We start from the raw sequence: 23,952 nt of genomic DNA on the forward strand, positions 1-23,952 counted from the left end.
TGCTGTCTTAGTGAAATCGCCGATGGAAAGTGGGCGGGGATTCACCATTGCTTCAAATGTTTAATTTAATATATCGATAATTCCTTTTAAGTTTGCTGTAAAACTGATGTCATTGCTATCGGGACAAGGCAGTCTTTTTAATGAACCAAACATGTATTTTATCTTCATAGCCTTTAAGGGCGCTTGCAAACTACCGCGCTTTTTTTTCTTTCGGGGGGGGGGGGGGGGGCGGAGAATAACCTCAGTCCCCCCCCCCCCCCCCCCCCCCGAACAAAAATCCTGGCTACGCGCCTGGCACCACGGAACAGGAAGAAATCAAAATATCGAGCATATCGAGTTTTGAAGCGGGCGCCCATGGAGGAAAGTGCGGGCGCCATTCGTGCGTGGAGCAGCAGCGCCACTCTAATAAGTATGTATGGCTTCTACCCATCGTCCAAACCTTCAAACTACCAAAAATATTGTAGTTATGCATACTAAAAAAGTATATGTTAATGAACCTCAAAGATTGTCGGAATTATAAAATTGCATCATAATTAAGGAAAGGGGATTCAGCCATGATTCACCTAGCCGCTGTTTTCGCTTGATCCTTGTTACTACTACTACAGTGGCTAGAAGTGGTTCAGGAGGAAAGGAAAGGAAATGCACTGGGGATAATCCTTGTTACTAAACGCCTGCTCCAATTGGTTGTCGTATCGTTACAAAAACTGAAAGCCAATCAGGAACGGCATTTCTGACGTCATTTCAACAAGGCGGTGATTCACAAGATTAAAATAAAATAAAAAAAAAACAAGTAAAACACTCAAACAAAAGGTTCTGATCAAAGCGTTTAAAGAACACCCAGACTTAGAGTATTTTATTTATTTTCGTAAGTTTCCACACAGCCAGACAAAGTTTCGTCCAAGATGTTCGCACTCAAAATAAAACACAACGCTCGCGAATTTGGCTCATTGATGACTTCTCAATCGACAAAAACGGAGAATTTCGGGAGCTAATTACTCATAGTGCTCATAGCGCGAGTGGCTTCAGCGATACGCCACATTTCTCTCAAGTTTGTAGTCGCCATGCATGAGTTTAGCTGTTGGCGTCAGTTTGGATATGTTCTAGCCACCTTAGAATTAGCCGCATCCAACTCCTAGTGCTGGCGTTGCTGCGGGCACCGATTGTCAGCTGTTTATTGGAGAGGTATGGGTACGCAGAACGAATATTCACGCAAAATCTCTCCGAGGCCTTAATAAAGGACTCGCAAGACAGCAAGACCAGTTGTATAGAAAGGTAAGCTTGCGCTCCCCGAGGGTTCTACTGTAAATCAAGTAGTTGAAACGTAGTTTCGAAATGCGCTTCGACGATATCTCGCCTAGGAAGTGTCGACGGCCGGGGCTTATCATTTTCCAGGCACAGGGGCCGTGTCACTCTTAGGATATTTGGATTCCATCGTTTGCCAAGTTATTTGACGCAGGCGCACCTCTCACGTGGTTCGTCGCAGGTATGGGTGCCCCAGCGTTCATGAAGGAGTTCCGCGAGTTCATGAACATGCCTGAGGGAATGTTCGGTGGTAGCCACGCGCGCTTTGGGAACTGCGACAGTTGCATGGCCAAGTTCGGCCTGCTCAAACGGAAGCACCCTTGCGACCAGTGCGGCACCAACTTCTGCGCGTCGTGTGTGCGCGGTCGGCGCTGTCCCCGATGCCGGGCCCTGGCTGCTGGCAGGCCAGCGCTGCTGGCGCTGCGAGTGAGAGATCTGCGAGCCCTGCTCCGAGCCCGGGGCTTGGCGCCGCCGCTGGGCGCCGCAGAGAAGACCGAACTCGTCGACTTGCTGCTGCTTGGCTCTGCCTCCACGGTATGTTGAGAGCTTGGTGTGTTTTAAACCCTGTGTTATAAACATACCCCTGCACTGATAAGAATGGTGTGCAACCAGATTTTCGCTCTTATAGCCTTTTAATTTGGCGCCAAGGTTGATAGAGCGCAGAAGTTTTGTCATTTGATGTGATGCACATGTCTCAAGCGAGCCAAGGTTGATAGAATCAGCTCAGAAGTTTTGTCATTTAATGTAGTGCATGTCATAAGCGAAAATTTCTATGGGCGTCTCAAGATCACCCTATCACAAGTCTTCGTATACTAGTGGCCGAGAAGCAATGCACGAGTTAAGGTTAGGAAGCAGTGACTGTGTCGAAGAGGTACTAAAACGGAATATCTTTTGGTTTGGATTGAAGGCTCTGAACCTCCACAGCTCGTTTGGCATCCACGCGATGACAGACAATGCTCTCTTCAATCAAAACTAATAAGCCTGGCATTTTGCTTGTTTTCCTCGCAATATTTATGATGCAGAGGGAAACATCACAAATTGTAATCAGGGATCCGTGTAGCTGTCATGGAATAGAAGGGGGAAAAGTTCCTCTTAAATTGGTTAGTGTGGCAAGTGGCCAAGCTGGCAGCCGACTGGTTGTAAAAAATGGCCAGGGGTAATAACAGTACACTTTTGCGCCTAGCTGTCACAAGTATCGCTGGTACCGAGGAGTGACGGCAGGTCATGCTTTGGCCCTCTAAAAATGTTTATTCTGCAGGAACCTGTTGTGGTCGTCTTTCAAATTGTTTTTCATGAGTCAAGGATTTTCAGGAACATTGTTTTGCAGAAGTTGACTTTATGTATCTTCACGGAGGCAAACAAGGTATGGCCTGCTTGACATCCTGAGTACTATGAGCAGGACGTTCCAAGCAGAATGGACTAGGCTGCCAGCAATCACGAAGGGATATTATGGGGAATTGTTTAGATGTGTTGATGTGTCACAGGGCCTGTGAGGATGCCAACTCATGTCATGTTGCTAGCTTGTTTGCAACATGAACAAACGCAACGCAGTTACTTTTGCGGGCTAGTTGTAATAATGTAAGTATTACAAGGTTTTGCATTTTGCTTTCATTTGTTTCACTTTTGTAATGTAGCCAGTGAGCACGTTATTGTTTTTATTCCGCCTTGGTTTTAATGTGATACGGCAGCGTGGCTTCTCTTTGCCTAGCCATGATGTAAAAGGTGCTTTGTTGCTAATCTGAGACTTTGATTCACTCTTTATGTTACTACTGGCAAATCCAAGATATCAAAGACCGACTACCTCTGGTATTTGCTTTCCCCGTGGATACGACTTCAAAAGGTGACACCATCTACTTGCCACCAGGAAAAAGTGTTAATTCGAGCATGTCTTGCGATGGGGGGAAAGCCCATTTTGCCGCTGAAATCAGCCCACTGATGAGCGATATGAGCAAAGCCAACTTGGTTCGGGTCGCAGGAGCGTTCGGGAAGGCAGCCAGAGCCCCAGCCAGAGCCGACCAGCCACGCTAGGTCGGAAGGGCCATCCCCTGCGGCCTCAACTTCTTCTCGTGGCCGCACTCCTCCTTCCATGCCCCAGTGGGGCGGGCCTTTCCATCCCGACGAAGCATACTCCGATGAGGTGAGCACTGGGGCTCCTGGGATATTCCGAGGGTGAATTGCATCCCGGTATTCCTATCTTTTTTGCTGGCCCAAACACCGGTCCGGGTGATATGGTCAGTAGTTATTCCACTGGAGGCTGCGCAGCTTCCAGCAACACTTCTGCCATAGAGGTTTACGAAGTAGAATTTTAGAAGTAGGATGACTTTTCTTATTGATTTGATAGCCACTCCTCCATTGGTGAAACAACTGGCAGTGGTGTTTTGTACTGCCACTAAGCAGCCAGTTTAAGCGGCTCACTGCTAAAGTTGAATTCGGAAGTTAACTGGAATGCTAAGTAGAGGTAACGAGTATTCCGAGCCACAGTTTGTGTGTGTGGGTGCCCATTCTTCAAGTATTAAAGTGCAGCTTTGATTTAAAGGACGAGGCTCCTCCTGCTGGGCCAGGGGGGCCCTTCCCAGCCGCCTCCAGGGCCTGCGAGCGCACCCCTCCTGTCATGCCGCAGTGGGGCGGTCCCTTTGTTCACGAGGATACACCCTCGCAGGAGGTGAGGAAAGGAGGAGAGCATTTGCTAGCAAATCACACCTCCTCTGCAGCTTGTGAGCATTCACTGTCCAACTTGCATGACCAGCTCTCCGTAGAGCATAACCGTTGCCATTTTTAGCTGCTTGCTGTCCGCTGCAGCACAAAGGCCTTTACCAATGGCTTGCAGCAGCTTTTGTGCCCTGTTGGCCTAATCCTGCCCTCGTCTCAAACATTCCTTTCTCACTTGGTGTCTCCCTACTTGCCACCTCATTTCTCAGAATCCATTGTGTTGCCGGTGTGGTTCACTGTATATAGTGACTAGACAACTATACTTCTAGACAACGATATAGTTGTTTAGTAGCTTGTGTATCGCATGCCTTGCCCAATCTTGTTGTTTTCTTCAAGAGGACACTGAAGGTAGTTATAAACCTTGTGTAATCACAGTACCAGGTTAAAGCCTGCAATGCGCGTGCCATGTTCCGGGCTCTTTTGGTCAACTTGAGTCTACTATTTTGGGAGGAGGGTGCGTTTTAGGAGGGCCATTCTCTTCGCTGCATTCTTATTGACTGTATTATGATCTAAGCCTGGATGACACGCTTTGGGACTGCACGGATTTTGAGCGTGCTTACTATACAAGCCGCACGTCAATGTACAGAAAGTCTGTGCTTACCGTCAAGTGCATTGAAAGCAAACTTGTGACAGCGGAACTAGCATCAAACCACAGTGCGAGCCAGAGTGGTTCTTTGTGGTCAGTTAAGGCACATAAATTATTTAACCCTCTGAGCATTGCAGTTTATGTAAACTGAAGCTCTGCACTTCTGCCAAATATTGAAATAGAGGATTACAGGTGTGAGCTACATGATTCAGCTACAATAAGACCAACAAAAACACGCTTCAGTGTCTCTGTAACTGTGCGTGGCTGTCCTTTGTGTCAATTTCTCTCATGCTGCTTGCTCCCCCCACTCCTTGTCGCCTTCCTTGCCTGGCTGTTTGATCTGACACCGATGTCTATGCTTTGGGCTTGAGAGCAAGTCGCTCTATAAGCGGTTTGTGTGTGAGCGCAAAAGTAGTCCCTTGTTGCCTAGTGTCCTTTTCGGTGTTGGAAATTGCAAAGTTGTCATGATTAGGAGTTTACAGCACACCATCTAGCATATAAATAGCCTCAGTGGGCCAGAAACTTTTCTTGATGGGTGAACCAGTGGACCCGAGTAGGCTGATGATGGTGATGATGATGATGAACTTTTGGGGTCAGACGAGTTTCATGCTGGTGCTGTGCAGTTTTATAAATAAATATATTTGTTGCTACCCTTACTCAATGCTCTTCAATGGGCCTGTAAGGTATAATAAATAAATAAATAGTACGGAATACTACAAAAATTTGCAGGTTGTTGCTTCATAATTCTTTTTTAAATGGTACCAATTCTTACATTGTGCTGCAAATGGGATTGGGTTTGCAGGTGATAGCTGCATTTTTCAAGTGGTTGCAAATTGATCTTTGTTTAAATTCTAGCCAACAGGAGGGACACTTTGAATTTTCAAATAGCAACCCTAGAAAGTCGGTGAGTTAAAGGGACACAAACGGCTGAATGGAATTTTGTTTTAACTGAAGGATCATATGTTTTGCAACTCTCGTGGCTTTTGTTCGATGAGGAACGATGCGTTGTTTGCTGAGAAATAAGCAAAGCTGCCGTTTCGCCCACCCGCTTCCCTGTCATTTTTTCGTGACAGAGCCTTTGCGTCACAAACTAGGAGCAAAACACCGGTGCGGTCTGGAGCATAAACGCTGGCATCGGTGTCTTTTACTTTTCCAAGCCATGGCCTGCTACGACAACGGTTCTCTGGATAAGAAGGCTGGCTTGGACTTTTGTCATTCTTCACTGGTGGAGTGAGAAATGCGTTCAGATGCTCGAGTGGCCAGTGTGCCTGCCCAATCGGGCGTCTTAGACCCCATCGAGCCACTGCGAGCACGGAGAGCTGCAGCAAAACTGATTTTGAAGCAACAAGCACTGTTTTCAGCATCAAGCGCGGCGTCTCGGCTGGCGCCGTTCAGGAGGGCGCCTTCGTTTCACGTCGTCTGGCGATCACAGCCAACTCATATTATCTTCTCTCACGTGGCGGGAACCTGGCGTGAAATAAACACTCTTCACGGCAGACTTGACATTGCCCGCGCTCCCCTCTGTTTCCACCTTTTGGTGTCCCTTTAAAGTTTGATACACGGACAAAAGATCTGAGGCAGCACACAGTTTTTTGAGCAGAATTATGTGTCTGTCCCAGGGAAGTCAAAGTAAGTGGAGGGAGAACATTTCATAATTTTTTGTGCCAGAATTGAGGGTCATGTTTATGCAGTCTTGTAAGCACTTGGAGCGTTACAGGTGTTGTGCTCTCCACCCCCCCTTCTGTCTGTGTAACTAAATTGGTGGAGGTTTTATCAAGAATGCAACGATTGTTGCTGGAGATCTTTGAGCCCTTGGCATGAACGTGCTTCTTCAAATCTGCATCACATTGTTGTCAAGGGCCACTTCAGAACCCTCAATTTCAGCTCATAAAAGTTTAGAGCCGGAACACTACTGTGGGCTTCGAACCAGTGGCTGATCCAGACCGACCTTTGCACAAGGCGATGATAAAGGGGAGGAAGGGGTGTAGATACTACAAATCGTAGCATTAGCAGTGCTAGTTTGATAGTTCTTGCATCCATGGCACTGCTGTTAACTTTGACAGAGACTTCTCGGTTGCGCAGTCACCATAACTAGTGTGTGGCCAAATTCTCATGCAACCGACCTCATTGGGCAGTAAACATGTCAGGCCCTGTTAAACACTTTTTATAGCTTTTAAACACAACACCCTACTGTTAAAAACTAGCTTCAGAGATTACTCTGTAGTCATAGACAAATGTCTAGACATGGCATCATATTTGTGCAGTGGAACTGGCGCTGGACCTTGGCTGAAACCAGTAATTTCAGCCAACTGTAGAGCCATTTGAGAACCAAGTTGGGTGTTTGTCTAGAATGCCCGGCCAGGGTGCTCATTTATTTGTTGGCTCAGGCATCATCACTGTCTTTTTTTCCATACCTCCTTCTTTAGCCGTGATACATAAAGGACCCAATTTGTGCACTTTTCTTTTCTTATCACCTTCCTCTAATTTGCAAGAGTCCGGAACTAAGGGCGTACATAAAGAAAAAGTTGTCTCCATCAGCCCTCTCGGCCCATGCCTGCGATGACTGTTTGGGGAAGCTGTTGGAAGTAAAAGAAGGAAGGCCTGGCAGTGCATTTTCAAATCCATACATTTGCAAAAAGGGGAGCACAGTTGCCCGAATCGATGCAGTTTGCTTGCAGTGGTTTGGCATTCTGGATGCAGAGGTCACCAGAGGCAAGGTACATTATTTGGAATACAGATAGGAGCTCGGCAGCGATTCTTCTACCTTTAATGGGTCTAAATTCTTACACAAGTCTTAGTAACTAGCTACAGGCCGTCATGACTTCATCTCAGCCTAAATGTGTGGGCGAGCTGCCCGGTGAAGCCGATGCATAATCATTGTAAGTTTTTTGTTTGTTCCTTGCAGGGATTTGTTGTAGGATGGTTTTCTAAGAATGAATAGCCCTGTACTTAGTATCCACCAAGTATTTCTTTGTCCTATGTAAGCTGTACTCGGGGGATGACAGCCCGTATCCTATGCGGTTAGAGCTCCGAGTTGAGCCTTTGAAGTTTACTGAGTGTTTTCGGATTGTCTTTGTCACGACAGTAAGTGGCAGCCACAAAAATTCTTGCCTGGATTTGTCTGAGGGCATTGTTCAGGTAGTGGATAGTCTTAGCATACTCGGATTCCAATAGCATTCCCTTAATTTATGTACGTTGTGCTCAAGAGGTGTACCGCCAGTATAGTGAGAGCTCTCCAATCGTCTGTTGTTTTGGCGCATAGCGCTTTGGTGCCCAGTGCAGCACTTTCGGAACGCCGTCCGCGTAACCAAGCGAGCGAGCAAGGAACCCCAGTCAGAAACCAAACAGGGTGGTGGCTTCTGGCGAAAGTGTGAGGGGGAGGACGGCACGTGTTGCTAAGGCATCATCTCACAGCGCATTGCCACGGCTCAGTATGTTGCACTGCCTCCCCCTCACAATTTCACCATGCGTCACTGCTGAGGAGCGCCCTCCCCCTCCCACTATCGCCAGACGCTCCTCCTCCGTTTGTGACTCATCTGAACCACGTGACATTTGCATGGGAGGTGGGAGGTTCAAACACGATTTGCAACAACATGCTCCGTGACAGCGAAGTGCTGTGAGGTACCAGCAAAGTAGCACGCGCCACCGTGCAATCGCTGATCACGCGATCACTTTCTGAGACGCCGCAGATATCCGCCATGACCTAAAAGACTGCAGTTAGGGAGTATAATAGTCGTCATGTGATTTCTTTCTGTGCGTGCTTGCATGCGCTTTGCTTTAGTTCTAAGACATTCGGCATTTCCTAAAGACTGCAGAATACTCGTCAGTAAGAAAAATTCAGAAAGCCGTGGTTCTTTCACATTTTCACTGATTTTGGTCTAAGTTGTTCAGGCGAGCTGCTGAACTGAACCAGAATTTTATTTAAAAGTTGTCATTTTATCAGCTTTTTCAAAGGGCCGTGAAGACAGCATACTGTACTTCCGCCCCATTTGAAAGGTTGCCATATCTGGAAACTGAAATGGGGAAAGGATGCTGATAACAGTGAGAAAGCAAGTTGAGTGATTTGGCGCCAACGCTTTTCCAATCACTACATCAAAAAGGGTGCACAGAAAATCTTTTTACGACTTCAGTGTGTGTTTCATATTTGTGTCTTGTCTCTTGTGTACTTTGCACCTATTTGTGCCCCACCGCTGTTTCTATATGACCCCACTCCGTGTCATTTCGTGCATTCCACATTCCCACTTATATCCACCTGGACAAACTGTTTTGGTTAGTGTCTTGCGTGCAATTGGTGTAGTTAGCAATCCTCTTCGAGACTGCAACTTAGTGAACTTTGTAATCACTTCATTAGAACTTTACAACTGACGTAAGAAAGAGTAGCCGGAACACATACCTGGTGTCAACCTCTGATTTTTTTTCTCTTTTTTGGTTGGGTACTAAAAGGGTTGGGTTAAAGTCTCCCGCACCCTGTTTATGCATCAGTCACAACCGCACCAGGAGCAGGAGGAGCCAGTGGCCCCTGGCAACAGCAACAGCGGTGTTGGCGGAATCGAGGTGGAGACACTGCTGGAGCAGGTGGAGAGTGAGGAGCAGCTGGGTCAGCTGACGGTGCTGCAGATGAAGCTGATGCTGACGCGGAACTTCATCGACTACCGCGGATGCTGTGAGAAGGCCGAGCTGTATGAGCGGCTGCGCTGGCTCTGGAACCAGAAGCGCAAGCACCAACACGGTGGGCACAACACTGCTGCTGTTATTGCTGCTGTTGCACGGCTTTCTCGTGCATCCAGGGCTGTGTAGAAGGCCTGCATTTTGCGAGGGCGCAGCGCTGATGCAGAGTTAGCATGGCCTTCTCAAAAGTGCTTGCCAAGTGGTTGTTGATCTCCCTCTTCTTCGGCTTACGTTTGGCATAGTTGTGGTGTGTGGATGGCACACAAAGAAACGAGATAACTGCAGAACTCTTGTTGGCGTAAAGACAAACTGCCAAAAGAAAGGTTTGAGGGAGGGGTATACTATGCACAGTGTAGACCACTTATGGAAACATGGTTTTAATGAAATTCGGGCTGTAGGAAGCAGTATTCATTTCCTCGTGGCAAATTCACATACTTGAGGAGCGTCCTGTACTTGAGCACAAGAAAAAAAGCAAACTTGTAACCATCTGTTGCACAGGTCAGCATTGCAGTTAATTCATGTACAGTGTAGACCATTTATAATGTAACCGCTTATAGTGCGGGAAAGGATGTAACGTGGGTTTTTGTGAACACCGGTTTGGCTCTCATAGAACTCAATGCATAAGCATACCGCTTAAAATGCGGTTGGCTGAAGCACAATACTGTTTATAGTGTGGTTTTTCGGCAGGTCTGCTGATCAACTGGCGCAGCTGGGGCATCGTTTTAGGGTAGCAAAAGAAAAAAGAAAGGATGAAATCGGCCATCTGACGCAGCGCGCACCCCTTGCTCTCCTATAACTTTGACACAGAAGAAAAAAATAGGCACCCTTTAGTTCGCGCGTACGTGATAACCACAGCTGTCCTAGGTTGACGCACCTTGGAAAATAGCGACCACCCCTCCCCATCCACACGTGGCAAGTTGTTTCTATTAAGCGTGAACCGCATGGCTTGTTTTCGCACACAATTCGTGCATGTCGGCGTTGTGCGTGCGTTTTTTTTTTCATGCACGTTTCGACGATTACACACTCGTGGTGGCTTCTTCACATGGCAGTGGGAGGAGCCTGACGACTCACACCAATGGGGAGACGCGCACGGGAGATTTGAAGCGCTCTGAGCCAGCTGGCCGCGCCAGAGATGTTTAGGCTTACCACCACGGTATTTTTTGATGGGCGCTTTCACAAGCAACGTGGATGGCAGTTTGCATTCCACTTTTCGCCCAGATTATCAGCTCTTTTCTTGCATGAGCATCTTCGCTTGCGCCTCGTGCGACATTTCAGCGAGCGGTTAGAAGTGGTCGCTGGAGCTGCCTGCACCACTTCACGGCCAGTACCGATGCCATGTTGCCGCCTCTTATCGCGCCACAACCACCACGCCAGTTGCATCCATGCCGGCGTCGCCGTGCCTGCGGCGTGCAATGCACGTTTTCACAAGAAGAAATGGCTCCATGCGGTTCACGCTTTAGAACGTTGTGCAGATATGCAACTGCTTTTTCCCCTTCCGATTAAGCGAGCAGCGCGAAGCCGAAGATTTCCACCACCAGTACGTTGCGCTGATATGCAGCCGCCTTCAGCATCGGGAACACAAGGTGGGGTAAAAAAAATCCCGCTGGCGTTCTTATCACGTCCTGCGGCATCTATTCATCGACTCTATAAACGCAGCCATGGTCTTTCAAAACGCAAACACAACGGAATTTAAAACTGCGCTCGCCGTTCGTAGGACCGCGTTTGCAATGTGTAAGACCCTGCAGCAGCGGCTGATGTGGGAAAAAAAAAAAAAAAGCAAAAAAGCTTTGTTTTTAAGTGCTGTGTGTTCGAGTGATGATAAATATAGGACGATTTGAGAGGTAGGTGGTGATGTGGTTGAATTCGCGCATGTTTTGGTTATAGTGCAATACCGCTTATAGTGCGAATTTTTGTGGCTCCCGCGACATACATTATAAGCAGTCTACTCTGTATTCTCAATGTTGGATATAAGCACAGAAACTTTTTCACCCGTCAACTCCGTTGTGGTATTGGCATGCTTATCAGCGTAGATAGGAAATTGGTAAGCATAGCTGATCTGTCCAATTTGATGTGCATGGCTGTGTCACAGTACGCACAGAACGCACCTGTGGAAACATAACTGATGTTTCCTCGAAAATCGCCGGTAGCTTTTGACACAAGCCAGTGTGTCAAGAAAGCGAAAATCCTTTGGACTTCATGAATCTCACAGCCGTGTGTTCAAGATTTCAGCATATGTTGAAAATCCCGAGGTGGTCAAAATTAAAGGGACCCTGCAACACTCTTTGAGCAGTGAAAGTAAACCTGCGCGACCCTTAGCTTACACTACCAGAAATACCTGAGCCAAATATTACACGTGCACATGAAGTGGTGAGCACACAAATCGCTGTGAAAGACGCGGAAAAACCAACCGCGCTTTCTTCAGTTCTCATTATGCACCCCTGGCATGGCCTAAACGGCTTGTTGAGGCCATGGCTGTCCGATTGGCTGTCACTGGTCAACTTCGCGGCTGATTTCTCGCACTTCCTGTGACGATACGCCGTTGTTGGCGCTATGTACGAACCTCTTCTATGCCTGAACCTGTGGGCACAGCTTTGCCGTTTCTTTTGTGCTTTGAGTACGCGCGGAGTTTGAGTGATGAGCTCAATACTTCCCTTTTAACCAGACCACTCGACAACAAACGCTTATTGCTTCTAAAACACCCTACCAGCCGGAGCGCGCGCTTGGGAGCAGGCACCCATGCCTGCTTTTTTGTGGCACCAGACCGGAAATAGACCCCTCCACGTTGCAGAGAAGAAGAGAAAACTCCCCGGCCTGTGATATATCGAAGGCCGTGGAAGAGAACGCCGCGAGCAGCCTCCCTCTCCGGGAGAAAGCGCGCAGCTTTCGTCGCGTTGTACGCAGTCAAGTTGAGAGGGAACGATTATGCGCGATTTCTCATCGCACGTGGTTTCGGTGTTAATGAACGGATTTTTATAATTATTGTGGGAGGAAATTGCTGGGACAATAGACTTGAGCTCAAGAAACATTCCTAGTAGTCGATAGTACGTGTTGCAGGGTCCCTTTAATCTGGAGCCCTTCACTACGGTGCGCCTCATCGCCTGTGTAGCGTCAGCGCGTTAAACCTCATAACCATTCAAGCCATGAATCTTGCAATCCAATTCCGGCTTGCTTTAAATTGGCTTCTTGAGAGGCCTTGATACCTTTCAAGCTCAAGGGCCTTCAACTTGAGGACCTTTATGGTCATAGTCATGTGACTTTTACAGAACTGCCTTGTGAAGTCAGCCAGTTCATTTTCAAGGTTTGGAAACCTCCCTGCTCGCACACTAAGGCAGTCTTTGCTTAATGGCTCGCTTTTTTTAATTTCTGTGAGTCATGAGCACAAGTCCCTGGCACACTAGAGGGACGAAATGCATATCTGTTTCTGTTTACTTCCGCACGTAGAACAACTCCAGTCATTCAGCTACTCTTGTAGCAGACACGATATGTCGTTGTGGCTTTAATTCTTGGGCAAGTCAGTCTAAAGGTTGAACAATGGCAGCACCTGATGGCAAGTGGATCCTGCAGTGCATGCCACCATGGTTCCCAGCAGCTAGTGAGCAGCCACTATGGCATAATAGCAGTGAGGGTGGTCAGCTGTGGGGCAGTTTCGGTTTGTACCTGATTTTTATGCGCATGGGGTTCTTAGACCTGTTATCCTCCATGTGAGGCCGTGTGTTAAGCAGGCGGGCGTGTGGCCCGCGTAGGAGGATCGACGACAAGTGACGCCATGGCTTGAGAACAACTAAAAAGCATATGTTCTTTTGCGGACACACAAACACTCGGGAAAAGAACTAGGGACTTGAACGGCAACAAAATGCAGCACACGCGCAACGCGGAGGAAAGACTAAAACACAAGTCCGAACGAAAGTTTGAGCGGAAGGAAAAACGAGGCGATACGCTCACATTCCAGACTACTCGACGCTGGGCGGGATGACGTCGGTGGAACGTGTTGAGAGATCCCCGTGTATGGTGCCGGTGGTCTGAATACATGGCGGGACACTTTCTCTGTGGCGCCTGTTCTCTGTTCTCTGTAGCGCCCCCCCCCCCCCTCAAATGTGCAAGGAGTGTGTAGCAATCTTGATGTGTCCCCCAACATGGACAGCACCGATAAACAGCATCTGCTGCTCATTGGGAAGGCTCACAAAGCATGGCGCCTTGCGGCTCTCCTTCCCATTTTTGTAACGTGCTGCGTTCACAACAGTATGGATGACAGTGACTGCTTCCACAAGCCAATTGATTTTGATGCAAACACAGTTTTGTGAAACTGGAAGGTGCCGCTGCTACTGAATAATTGCAGCGCTCACCGTGTCGATCTGTTGCTCAGCACCGTGGAGGGGCTCTTTGTGCCTCCAAGAACAACTCCCAACTTTAGCCTATAGACAAGGGAGTTATTGCTAATTTGAAGGTTCACTACCTCTGCCAGGTGATTGGGCATCTGTTCACTGGCATGTGCACCATTATCCAACCAAAAGCCTGCAAAGTAGCATTAACCAAAGCAAGGTTTCATGGTCAGGGGCACTTGGAGGGATGGGAAGTAATTGGCCCCTGCTTCAGTAGTGCTGGCATTTCCTGGGCCACTATGGTGGGGTATGCTGCTGAGATTGTGCATTTGCTGTGGAGCTTGTGAGAGTGCATGGCGCAAGCAGATGTAAAAGAACATGGCGCAAAAAGAACCTATTCGTTGTTGGCCTTGCAGAGTTTGTCAAAATCGGAGCCGGCGAGGGCAGCAGCGACAAGGGGGCTCAAGTAAAACTGTCGGCAGTGTCTACCAAGACGCTGCTCACTGTGATTGAAACACTGTGCACGGATGTACTCAATTGGCACAATGCTGGGTCAAGACATTTTAAGAGTGATGCTGTTTAAGCTTGTGGTGGGGCCGGTGAACGTGTGCAGGAAAACCTCGCTGAGCGATGGCGTCATTGCACACGCCGGTACCGCTTCACCGTAGCATTGCCTTTTTGCGCTGGGGCGGGACTCGTGTCGCCACCTCTCGGAGGTGCAATACAACTGCTACAAGCACGGCATTGGAAACACGTCGCAGGGACACGTGGTACAACTGGTACAAGTACGTTTTATGGGATGGCTCACTCTATTGCTCATTGCAATGAGTGGTACAGTTTTGACGGTGCAAAGGGAATGAATGCCAAAATGAAAGAAGCAGGGGTGAGAGGTGCGCATATTGCGCCTTTTTGATACAGTTCCATTTTCCTGCGCCAAGCTGCTCCAAAAGCACGAATATTGCGAAAATTGTGCCAAACTGTTCCAGAAGAGCCTGAAAGGCGCGAATTTTGATGCTCATGTCAATTTCGGAAGGGACGAAAGCCTCCCGCATCCCGGTCACCGCTTATATAGTTGGTCAATCGCAAACACAGAAATGGCACAAATAGAAAGACTGAAACGAAGCAAACGATACCTTCTAAAACGCAATTGGATTTCCGTCCGGGTTCGCTGAAACGGCCTTCTCGATTGGGCATCGCTGTGGCAACAAACATGGCCGCCGCCTGATCCGGCTGCTACTGCGTACTTCAGGCGCTCAGTGCGCATCGCCGATATTTTCCCCAGTTAATTTAGGCTATCAGCTGGGTTCCAGTCTATTCATTCTATCTGTTGTGGCTCTGAACAGTGACGTTAAAGGACAACTGCACTCAAAATTTCGACCTGTTGAAAACCCTATTTTCGGGTAGTCTTCATAAAAAGAAAGCAACATGCAAAGTACAACAGCTGAAATACGCACGTGGACGCGGCAAGCGGCCGGCAAAAATCGGCGATTTTGAAACCGAGACCGAGGAGAGCGCGGCCATTGAAGTGACGTTGCAGCCGTCCAGCGAGCGGCTGGATGGTCTGCAGCTTGGGAGAAAGTCTGCACGCAAGGTCTACGCACACACGGAGCAGCGAATGGGTGAAGCGTGCACAGCGGAGCTCAACCGGTTCTCCAGCTGCGTGGCTGGCCAGAGGAAGAATCCCCCATCGGCTGGAACGTCACAGGCGTGTCATGGCTGTTTACGCGATCCGCCGGCAGGTGCAGCGTGGTCTGTGGCAGAGCTTTTTTAAACGCTTCTGACTGATTAACGAGGCGTCTCACTGGGCTACCACTCATTTCCCAGCTGATTTGGTGGTACTTACTACACATTAACACATTAAAAATGAATTTGGTCGAGGTGAAATTTCAGTGCAGTTGGCCTTTAACGCGGGGATAAGGTTTGAGATTGGTGCCAGATTACGGGGAGTTGCGCAGCTCGAAAAAAAGTTCATTGAAATGTGGGTCCTACAACTTTGGCGTGGTTTGTCCTTGAGTGCGAAACGCGGTGCGTGCGTCTATAATCGGGTTTCGTAAAGTGAACTTTTTGGCTCGTTGCGGTGTTATAAAACGCTGAGGTGTTGCTGTGCTTCGAAGCGCGATCGCGAGCCTCCAGGATGGAATGGTCGACACGAAAGTTGCGGGCTGTGCTGCGGCACCGTGACCTGTTCAGGCAGCGCCCAATAGCTGCAGGACTGTATGGTTGCCATAGCACACGACTAATAACACTTGATGTATGCGAAGTGAAATTTAATGCCAAAATCTAGGTGTCTAAGCTGTAATGCTACTCAAACGACCATTGGGTGCACAAGCGCCCCGGGGACTGCAACAGGTAGGCTACCCGCCGCGGTGGCTCAGTGGCTAAGGCGTTGCGCTGCTGAGCACGAGGTCGCGGGTTCGATTCCCGGCCGCGGCGGCCGCTTTTCTGATGAAGGCGAAAAGCAAAAACGCCTGCGTGTACGAGATTTCGGCGCACGATAAAGATCCCCAGGTGGTCAAAATTAATCCGGAGCCCTCCACTACGGCGCGCCTCATCGCCTGCGTTGCGTCGGCGCGTTAAACCCCATAATCAATCAAGCAACGGGTAGGCTGATTGGGCTATGCGACCGTTAGCTCGAAGTTGCTCAACTGCTGCCGTGACTACACTCAATCGTACAACGCAGCCTGGGATTACAAGAATAATAATTTAAGCATTGAAATGGTAAATAACTCGCCACAATTTCAGACCCCTTAAATTTGGTAATGTTAATGGCAGTTTCGTTGTCAGTGTTGCGTACAGCCGCAACACAATATCACCAGTTAGTGAAAACGTAGTGCAGTTAGAACTTTGTGACCCTTTACTTGACCCTTTAAATTGCTGAAATTGTGATTTTTTAAGCTCACAAGACAACGTATTAAATGTCCTTAACTGCTCCAAATCAAGATTCTTCTGTTCCAAAATCGAAATTTTGCTGCTGCAAAAACTGCCCAAATCTGTTTGGGCTGTCCAAAAGGCTAAAAAGTGATAACGTTAGGGGAGTAGGGACACGAAATTTCAAAGCTGAGATAACTGTGTAAAATGCTTCCTTTTTATCATGAAATATCTCCCACCAAGTTTCAACAGTAGCCGTTCAGTACAACATATTTTAAATCCAATCGCTTCACACATGAGAAAGCCCAGAGCGGGCCAGCATGACATCATCTGCTACTTGCCCCAAACTGCCGACATGGGGGCTCTCGTGACGTAGCTGATGTGCTGGCTACGGTTGGCGTGCTCTGCTACGCCGTGTGTACACGTCATGGTTTTGGGACTGACGTCATGCTGCCCGGGTGCTTGGGTATGGTGAAGACCTTGGCCGGTCTGGGCGAGTGCGTGCGCGCGTCCAGACTGGGAGCGGTGCGACAAGAATGGTGACATCAGGTGCTACCTCCTGTCATGGCGGCCGCTCGGCATTCATTTTGTCGAAACCGAAACTGGCACGAATAAACGACGCCGTAAATGATTGTTTACGTTGCGATCGACCATCTAATGTGCCATTCTATGATTAAAAGAAAACGTAACATGGAAATTTCGTGTCAGTAGTCTTAGCATCCCACACGCCAAACCACACAAGCCAAATGATGGCCGCCAAACAAGTTAAATTTTTGGCAAAAGCTCATCCTGCTGCGCCCTCTACTACTCTTGGAGCTTCACCGCAAAGGCGGTCAATACGCGTGCATACTTAATGACCGAATGTTCGTTGCTCTTTGGGGGGGGCTGGTGATGGCACCACACAGAAAACTTGACCGAGTCTCGAAGCATAACCATGCAGAAAACTTAGCCGAGTCTCCAAGCATAAACACACAAACTTTTCTGAACCGAGAACAAGCTAGGGGGGGCTGCCAGCTTCGCAGTTTGCCCAGTCTTCGCGCCACCAGTGCGAAGCTGTCAGTTTTTTTTTGCTCGTTCGATTGGACGCTCTGGAAGCCTCAGTTGTGAGCATATTCTTGACACATGGTGTGCCAGTGGTGGTCCAACTGCACCCATTGTACCATTTTGCTGCAATTTCACTTTCCTGTTCCTTGGTGTACCCAACCAAGCTTCACTTGAGCCAACTGCACCAAAGTGTGCTGATGTCCAGTGAATGTTTTTCAGAATAGAGTTGTTTATGTGGCAAGATTCATAAACTTGAATTTGGTTGGCACTAAAGTGCAGAGGAATTCTTCGCTTTGGTAGAACTAATAAGACAGCACACTTCTGTAATTATGTGCTTTATCTGCTTGGCAAGGGGATAAATGAATGTAGAGCATTTGTTTAGTGCATGCATGTGTACTTGTAATCTTAGAAACACCTGTGGAATGCTGTTACCCTGGCGTAATCATGGTTTTGTTATCGTGCCCAGCTGTCAGCAACACAAGCAAAAGGTAGCCATCAGCATATTGTGATTAAAAAAACCCTTGGCAACCCTTTTCTGAGCAAGTTGCCGAGTATAGATGAAATATGAAAAGGGATTCCAAAAATAGATTAAGATGAGCAACTAAAAAAGCATGCTTCCATGGATTTTATCTGCCCTGTTTTGTCCAACTTTCAGGGGGAATTTTTGCCAGCTATGTATGAGTGGTGCAGTTTTTATTTTTTTATGTGTAAGGCAATTGGGGGCTCTTCAGACACGTCAAGTGAGGAGTTGGTGCTGGTATTTTTTGCCAATATGCATGGGCATATATGTTGTTAGGGTCTGGGGAAATGACAGCAAATTTTCCTTGCATGGCTGTTTCCTGTTGGCACGATATCTACAAGTGCTAATTTTTTTTTTTATGCCTAGTGGGTTTTATAGCAGAGTGTATGAACTTGTATAAAAGTCTTTACAGTTATACCATATCAACAAAGAAAACTTTCAGGGGTTTATACAGTAGAACCCTGTTTATACGTTCTGGGTTCATATGTTTTCCTGGTACGCTCTCAGTTGTGAAAAAATTTTCCATAGTACGTTTGTTACCGGATAGTACGTTTTCCCAGATTGTTCGTTTCTCCCTCGCTTCTGTTTTTTTTTTTTTTTTTTTTTTTTTCATATGTATCAACGAGGTTTTGCTGTACCTATGTAATACAGAGGAGGAGGAAAAAGCTTTATTTATCCCTTCCGTTGTGATTTCGGTTACTCCGGACCAGTGAGGAGTGTCCTCAGTCCATGACTCCCTGGACTGAAGAAATGAAGAAATAAAAATTATCCAGAAAAACAAAATGGTGTGCATTGATCTCTGATAAAACGATGGTCTAGCCATTCTCACCATAATTGCATAGCAGTACCGCAAAACTTCATTGGGAAATTATATAAACGGCAGGGATGCGCAGCTTGTTCACTAATGTCACTCCTTATAAGAATGGTGCTAGCCAGGACTTCAGGAAGAACCTGTTCATGGCACCTTGGCTGGAATCCTGGAAAAAAGGTTCTAGCCGAGGGGGGGGGGGAGAGAGAGAGAGAGAGAGAGAGAGAGAGAGAGAGAGAGAGAGAGAGAGAGAGAGAGAGAGAGAGAGAGAGAGAGAGAGAGAAACTTTATTGCAATTTGTAGTTAGTAGGGGGCGGTGACCAATAGTTGCAGCTAGCCAGTGACCAAGGCAGCCCGTTCCGTCAGACTTTTCTGCATGTGTGGGTCGGAGCTACCCAGCGCCGCCTCCCATTGCTCGGTGGTACGGATTAATGGGAAGGGATCTTTGTTACATGCCCACATGGCATTAATGATGGTGTCCTTCAAGCCACATGCGGAGCAGTTGGGGGTTGATACAGGGCAGGGAGGGGGGGGCATTAAGTGCAGTTTGGAGCGACAGAGTAAAATTTTTGTTTGAATGAGGTGCCATGAGCATTCTTTAGGGATGAGCCAGTGAGAATATGCGGTAGGCTAGGCGGTAATTCGCAGTTATTTCTCAATAGCTAAGCAAGCTGCTTCGGGCTAATTGGGCTCCGTGTAAGGGGACGAGGCTTGGGCCTGCTTGGTCAGTCAGTTCTCGAGCTGTTTTTTTGGCTGCCTCGTTGCCCCACAGCCCTGTATGGGCAGGAGTACAAATCGGCTCCATGAGGTCTGTAGGGGGATTTTGAATAAGAATTTGGAGCGCCTGAGGAGAGATGGTACCCCTGGCAAAGTTTTGAATGGCCGTTTTCGAATCAGCGATGATGATTGTGGGGGTTGGCCGTTGCGTTAGTGCTAGGGCTATTGCCGCTTCCTCCGCCGTTGCCGGACGACAGGTGCGTATTGTGAGGGAGCTAAGGGTGGGGAATTAGGGTTGAATATTGCTGCCTCAGCGTACGCATTGTGATGCCTATTTGTGGTGAATGTGACCACGGGCGGCGCTGCGAAGCGCGCCTCCGTGACGTCGGCTTAGGGATTCTCGCATTTGTTGCCTGTTTCACTCAGGCTCGCTCTCCCTGCTGTTTCTTTGCGCTCGGTTGACATCGTATGCGTGTCCGCACCAAATTTTGCATGTGCATAACTTTTTATTATAATAAAAGACTTAAAATTGTATACACTAGTTCAAGGCGTGAGTTTTGGATAGTATAGTTTTGGATACCACTATGGAATACACACCGCCGGCGTCACCGGATTCCTTATGAAGCCGTTCCTGTGCGCAGAGCAAAGAGTCGGACCTAGGTGTCAGCTTCTGTATTAAGCAATCTTTCCAACACAGGGAACAGCCAGCTGCTAGTAAAATATACAAGACCAAAACAAATTCTAGGCCTTCGGGGCTGCCGGCTTTGGCAGAAGGCATTATGATTTCCAGTAATCATATGTAAGGTAAAACAGTTTTTGCAACCTCGCCGAATGCTCGAAAGTATTGTATCACATGTTATTACATTTTCATGGCATGAAAGTATGCCGAAATGCACTATGGGCTGCAAAAACTGTAGACTGAGTTCCAAATAACCCACGGTGTGTATAGGCACGTGCTGGGTTAATACCAGGCTTCTAGCCAGTATGGAGGTTTATTGAGCGAAACGAGTCACGTCTACGGTAAAGATAGAGTAACACTATGTTTGCTCAGGCCTGGAGGGATATTTCGGTACATTTGTCACAGCCATATCTTCCAAATATACAGATATGCGTAATAGCAAAACTGCACTCAAGAGGAGGAGGAGGAGAAAACTTTTTAACAGTAAAATCGAGCTGATTAGTGGGCCGGGTCCTCAGTCCAGGACAATTTTCTTCAATTCACAGAATGCCATCCCGAGTAGATCAGTAGTTATTTACTCCTGGAAGGGTTGGAGAACAATAAAGAGCTGCTTGGAAATATTCATTGGTTTCAATTCTTGTAATATATACGCGTATACTATTTATTACTTTCGTTAGCGAGAATATCAAGACTTCCACACCATATCATGTCATAATTGTTCGGGTTGAGAATCGGTGTAGTATGATAACGATGGTTACTACAGAAATTCGGAGCACAGAATCCGCCTTTGAGTACTGTGGACAATGTTGTCTGCGCCGTTTCGTGGTGGCATAGCACAAACCTTTTTATTTTAGTTGCATCTAAATAAGCAACACACGCTGTGGATATGCACCTTTTTGTATGCAGCCATAATGAAAGCCAATTTCTGAAGCAGGTACAGTGTGCCTTACAGCCCAAACAAAATATCCACATGAACTTTGTAAGCCTCCAAAATATCCCAAACCTCCTAATAAGACGTTTGTGACAGTGCAGAAAAATAATGCGTTGGGCACAAAAAAAAAACATTCATCTGATACAATTCAACAACAACGAAATAAATTAAAGACAGCCGTTTTATTTCCTGCTGTGCGATGAGCGTGCAGGGATCTGCTGCTTGGTGCATAGCATTAGGCTGTTGAGTCTTCATAAGAGCATCTCAAAAAAACTTTAGGGAAGCCTACGCATTTTGAATAGGTGCTTATCGAGGAGCTCTAAGCACTGAACCTGGCAAATAAGCTAGAAAGGACAAGTTGCACACGATCATCTGACCGATGCTCTGAAAAAAGTTGTTCTGTCTCTCCTCGTTTGTTGCAGACTTGAGCGGGATACTGCTTGATATCATTCAGATGTGTCAGAAGCTGGCAAAAATAACGGAATTGCTAGAAATACGCTTTTTAATGCACTAAGCATCAAATCGGGCGATTTCTAGCACAGGCACTGCTGCCCCTCACAAGCAGAGTGTAGCAGACGACAGCGGCGCGAGTCCCTAAGCCGACGTCAGAGCCAGGGGGCGCCACTCAAATATCTCACCGCCAATAGTCTCCCGCGTCCATGTAAAGTGTGCTCAGCGTAATGGGGTACTTCTCGGTCAAAACCCGTGCTCATTATTCCTGGTGTTCTGTTGTGCACTGGGTGCATATTGTGTGGGAGAGGGCGGATGCAGAGGTGTGTGGGAATGCTTGGGGGAATGGAGACTTAGGGATCAGTTATTAGCAGAGCTCGCAGATTTAATCCATGCATGATCTGTCGACTAGTGGGTGTTGTCGATAGGCATTTAAGTTGATTGAGTCTATGGGTCTCGACTATTTCTTCTGCAGTGTTGTAGGTGCCCAGCTGTTCCAGTCTGGCAGTGGGAGTGCTGTGGGGTAACTGCAATGCCGTCTTGTATATCCAGTCAATGAGACAATTAATTTTTGCTAACTCTGCTTGAAAGGGATTGAGGTATGGCCGGGAATATGTAATGGGGCTTATTGCAAATGCCTGTAGGAGGCAGATTCTCTTTAAGGCTTTTATTGCAAGCTGTAATCCTGCGTAATATGCCTATGGTTTGAGTTACCTGGGATTTTAATTGCATTATAAAGCACGTGTTTGCATAGTTGGGCTGGAGAGTAATACCTAGAATATTTATGCTGGGCACTTCCAACAGTTCCACATTCCCAATGTGGACTTTTATACGGGGCGGTGTTTTTGCGCCCAACAAGAAGTTGTGACGTATGTGGGGAGCATTCTAATCTGACCTTGCGAGCTTCATCAGCAATGATTCGGGCACCTGTTTGTACGGTGTCTTCTATTTGGCCATCGCTGCCCCCTGACGCCCACAGAGTAATGTCGTCAGCATAGATGCTGTGTCGGAAATTGGGAACCTGCGCAAGTTGCCGACGGATGTTTAGCAGAGCAAGAGTGAAAAGACGTGGTGGCAGAACTGCACCTTGTGGGGTGCCTGTAGAGGGAAACGTTATGGCATCCGAGGTGATGTCACCAATCTGGAATATTGCTGTTTAAACCATCAAGAAGTTTTTGACATAATTGTACTGGCAATGTCCCACAGCTAGTGATTCCAAGTTGCGAAGTATAGCTAAATGGGATGCTCTATCAAATGGTTTAGTGAGGTCTAGCTGAGGAGCCATTACTAGGTTCGCCGCGAAACTAGAAAGGGGAGGGAGAGTACGCTTGGAGGTTTGGCGCGTGCACTGCTAAAATTCACCCTGCTGCTCTCATCGACTGCAGGTGAAGGCGTACCCGAAGAGGACATGTGCAAGATTTGCATGGAGGAGGGCGTGGACTGTGTGATCCTGGACTGTGGCCACATGTGCACCTGCACCAACTGTGGCAAGCAGCTCAGTGAATGCCCCATCTGCCGGCAGTACGTTGTGCGTGTGGTGCATGTGTTCCGGGCGTGACCGCGCCTCTTGACGTGCCGCCCAGACCCGCCGAATCGTACGCCCAAACGCAAGCAGCGTCACCATGGACGTTATTCTCAAAGCAGGACAATACCTCTGTTGCATTCGCCTTCTAAATTGGATTCGTGGCAAGTCGTATCGGTGCGCAGACATTGGACTCGTGGGGGCACTCGTGCGCGTTTGTTTAGCTGAGAAATGTGCTTGCTCTTGCAACCCACATGAATTGCTGCGAGTTCCGATTTTTTTTTTCTGATCATTGTTGGAAGGATGGTCAGGGTGTAGATTTACAAATCGTGCACAACATTGCCACCTTTTTTTTTTCTCGGGTGGGGGATGCGGGCTTGAATGGGCTGTACAGCAGCCTTGGAATCGTTAGCACATTGTTAATACGTGTAAAATTTATCATAGACGCAAAATAAATTGCATGCTGGAAGATAAACTATGGATAACGAATAAATGCTTTGTTTTTCAGTCTGTGGATGTGCGAAAAATCGAAACAGCAGGAGAGCCATCCTGCTGTCATCTACTTAGTTGCGGCTTTTAAACCGTGCTGCGGTTCCTGTATTTTTTTTAATTGGGGCGGAAAGCAGAGATGCTCACTTTGGATGGTTAAGCAATCTTTGTGAGAAGCCAAAGGGTCACTACAGTCAAACCGTTCACCTCATAAATCAAGTTTGACCTTCCCTTTCGTGTGTTTTTTTTTTTTTTTTTTCCCCTTTTTTCTGGAGGCTCAGTACTTCGTGGCAAGAATTGGCTAGAGGGGCCACAACGTTTTAGGAGCAAGACAGTGCTC

At 47.6% G+C, this 23,952-nt stretch overlaps 1 protein-coding gene across 4 annotated transcripts; it reads left to right on the plus strand.

The window, feature by feature from the left end:
- Nucleotides 1-966: 966 nt before the first annotated feature.
- Nucleotides 967-23,630, plus strand: LOC144144502 (E3 ubiquitin-protein ligase rififylin-like). 4 transcript variants are annotated; one of them, XM_077675976.1, is made up of 6 exons: nucleotides 967-1,272; nucleotides 1,484-1,836; nucleotides 3,278-3,439; nucleotides 3,839-3,964; nucleotides 9,095-9,326; nucleotides 22,987-23,630. In XM_077675976.1, exons 2-6 carry the CDS (start codon nucleotides 1,486-1,488, stop codon nucleotides 23,157-23,159), a joined length of 1,044 nt encoding a protein of 347 aa, XP_077532102.1. In that variant the 5' UTR covers nucleotides 967-1,272; nucleotides 1,484-1,485; the 3' UTR covers nucleotides 23,160-23,630. The 4 variants fall into 4 exon arrangements, with proteins under 4 accessions (XP_077532102.1, XP_077532104.1, XP_077532101.1 ...); XM_077675975.1 differs by having other exon boundaries at nucleotides 970-1,272; nucleotides 9,080-9,326; XM_077675978.1 differs by lacking the exon at nucleotides 3,839-3,964 and having other exon boundaries at nucleotides 968-1,272.
- The last annotated feature ends 322 nt before the right edge of the window (nucleotides 23,631-23,952 follow it).

This window comes from Haemaphysalis longicornis, unplaced genomic scaffold (genome assembly GCF_048455015.1).
Source record: "Haemaphysalis longicornis isolate Haplotype H1 unplaced genomic scaffold, Haemaphysalis longicornis Haplotype H1 scaffold_7, whole genome shotgun sequence".
Classification (NCBI taxonomy): Eukaryota; Metazoa; Arthropoda; class Arachnida; order Ixodida; family Ixodidae; genus Haemaphysalis; species Haemaphysalis longicornis.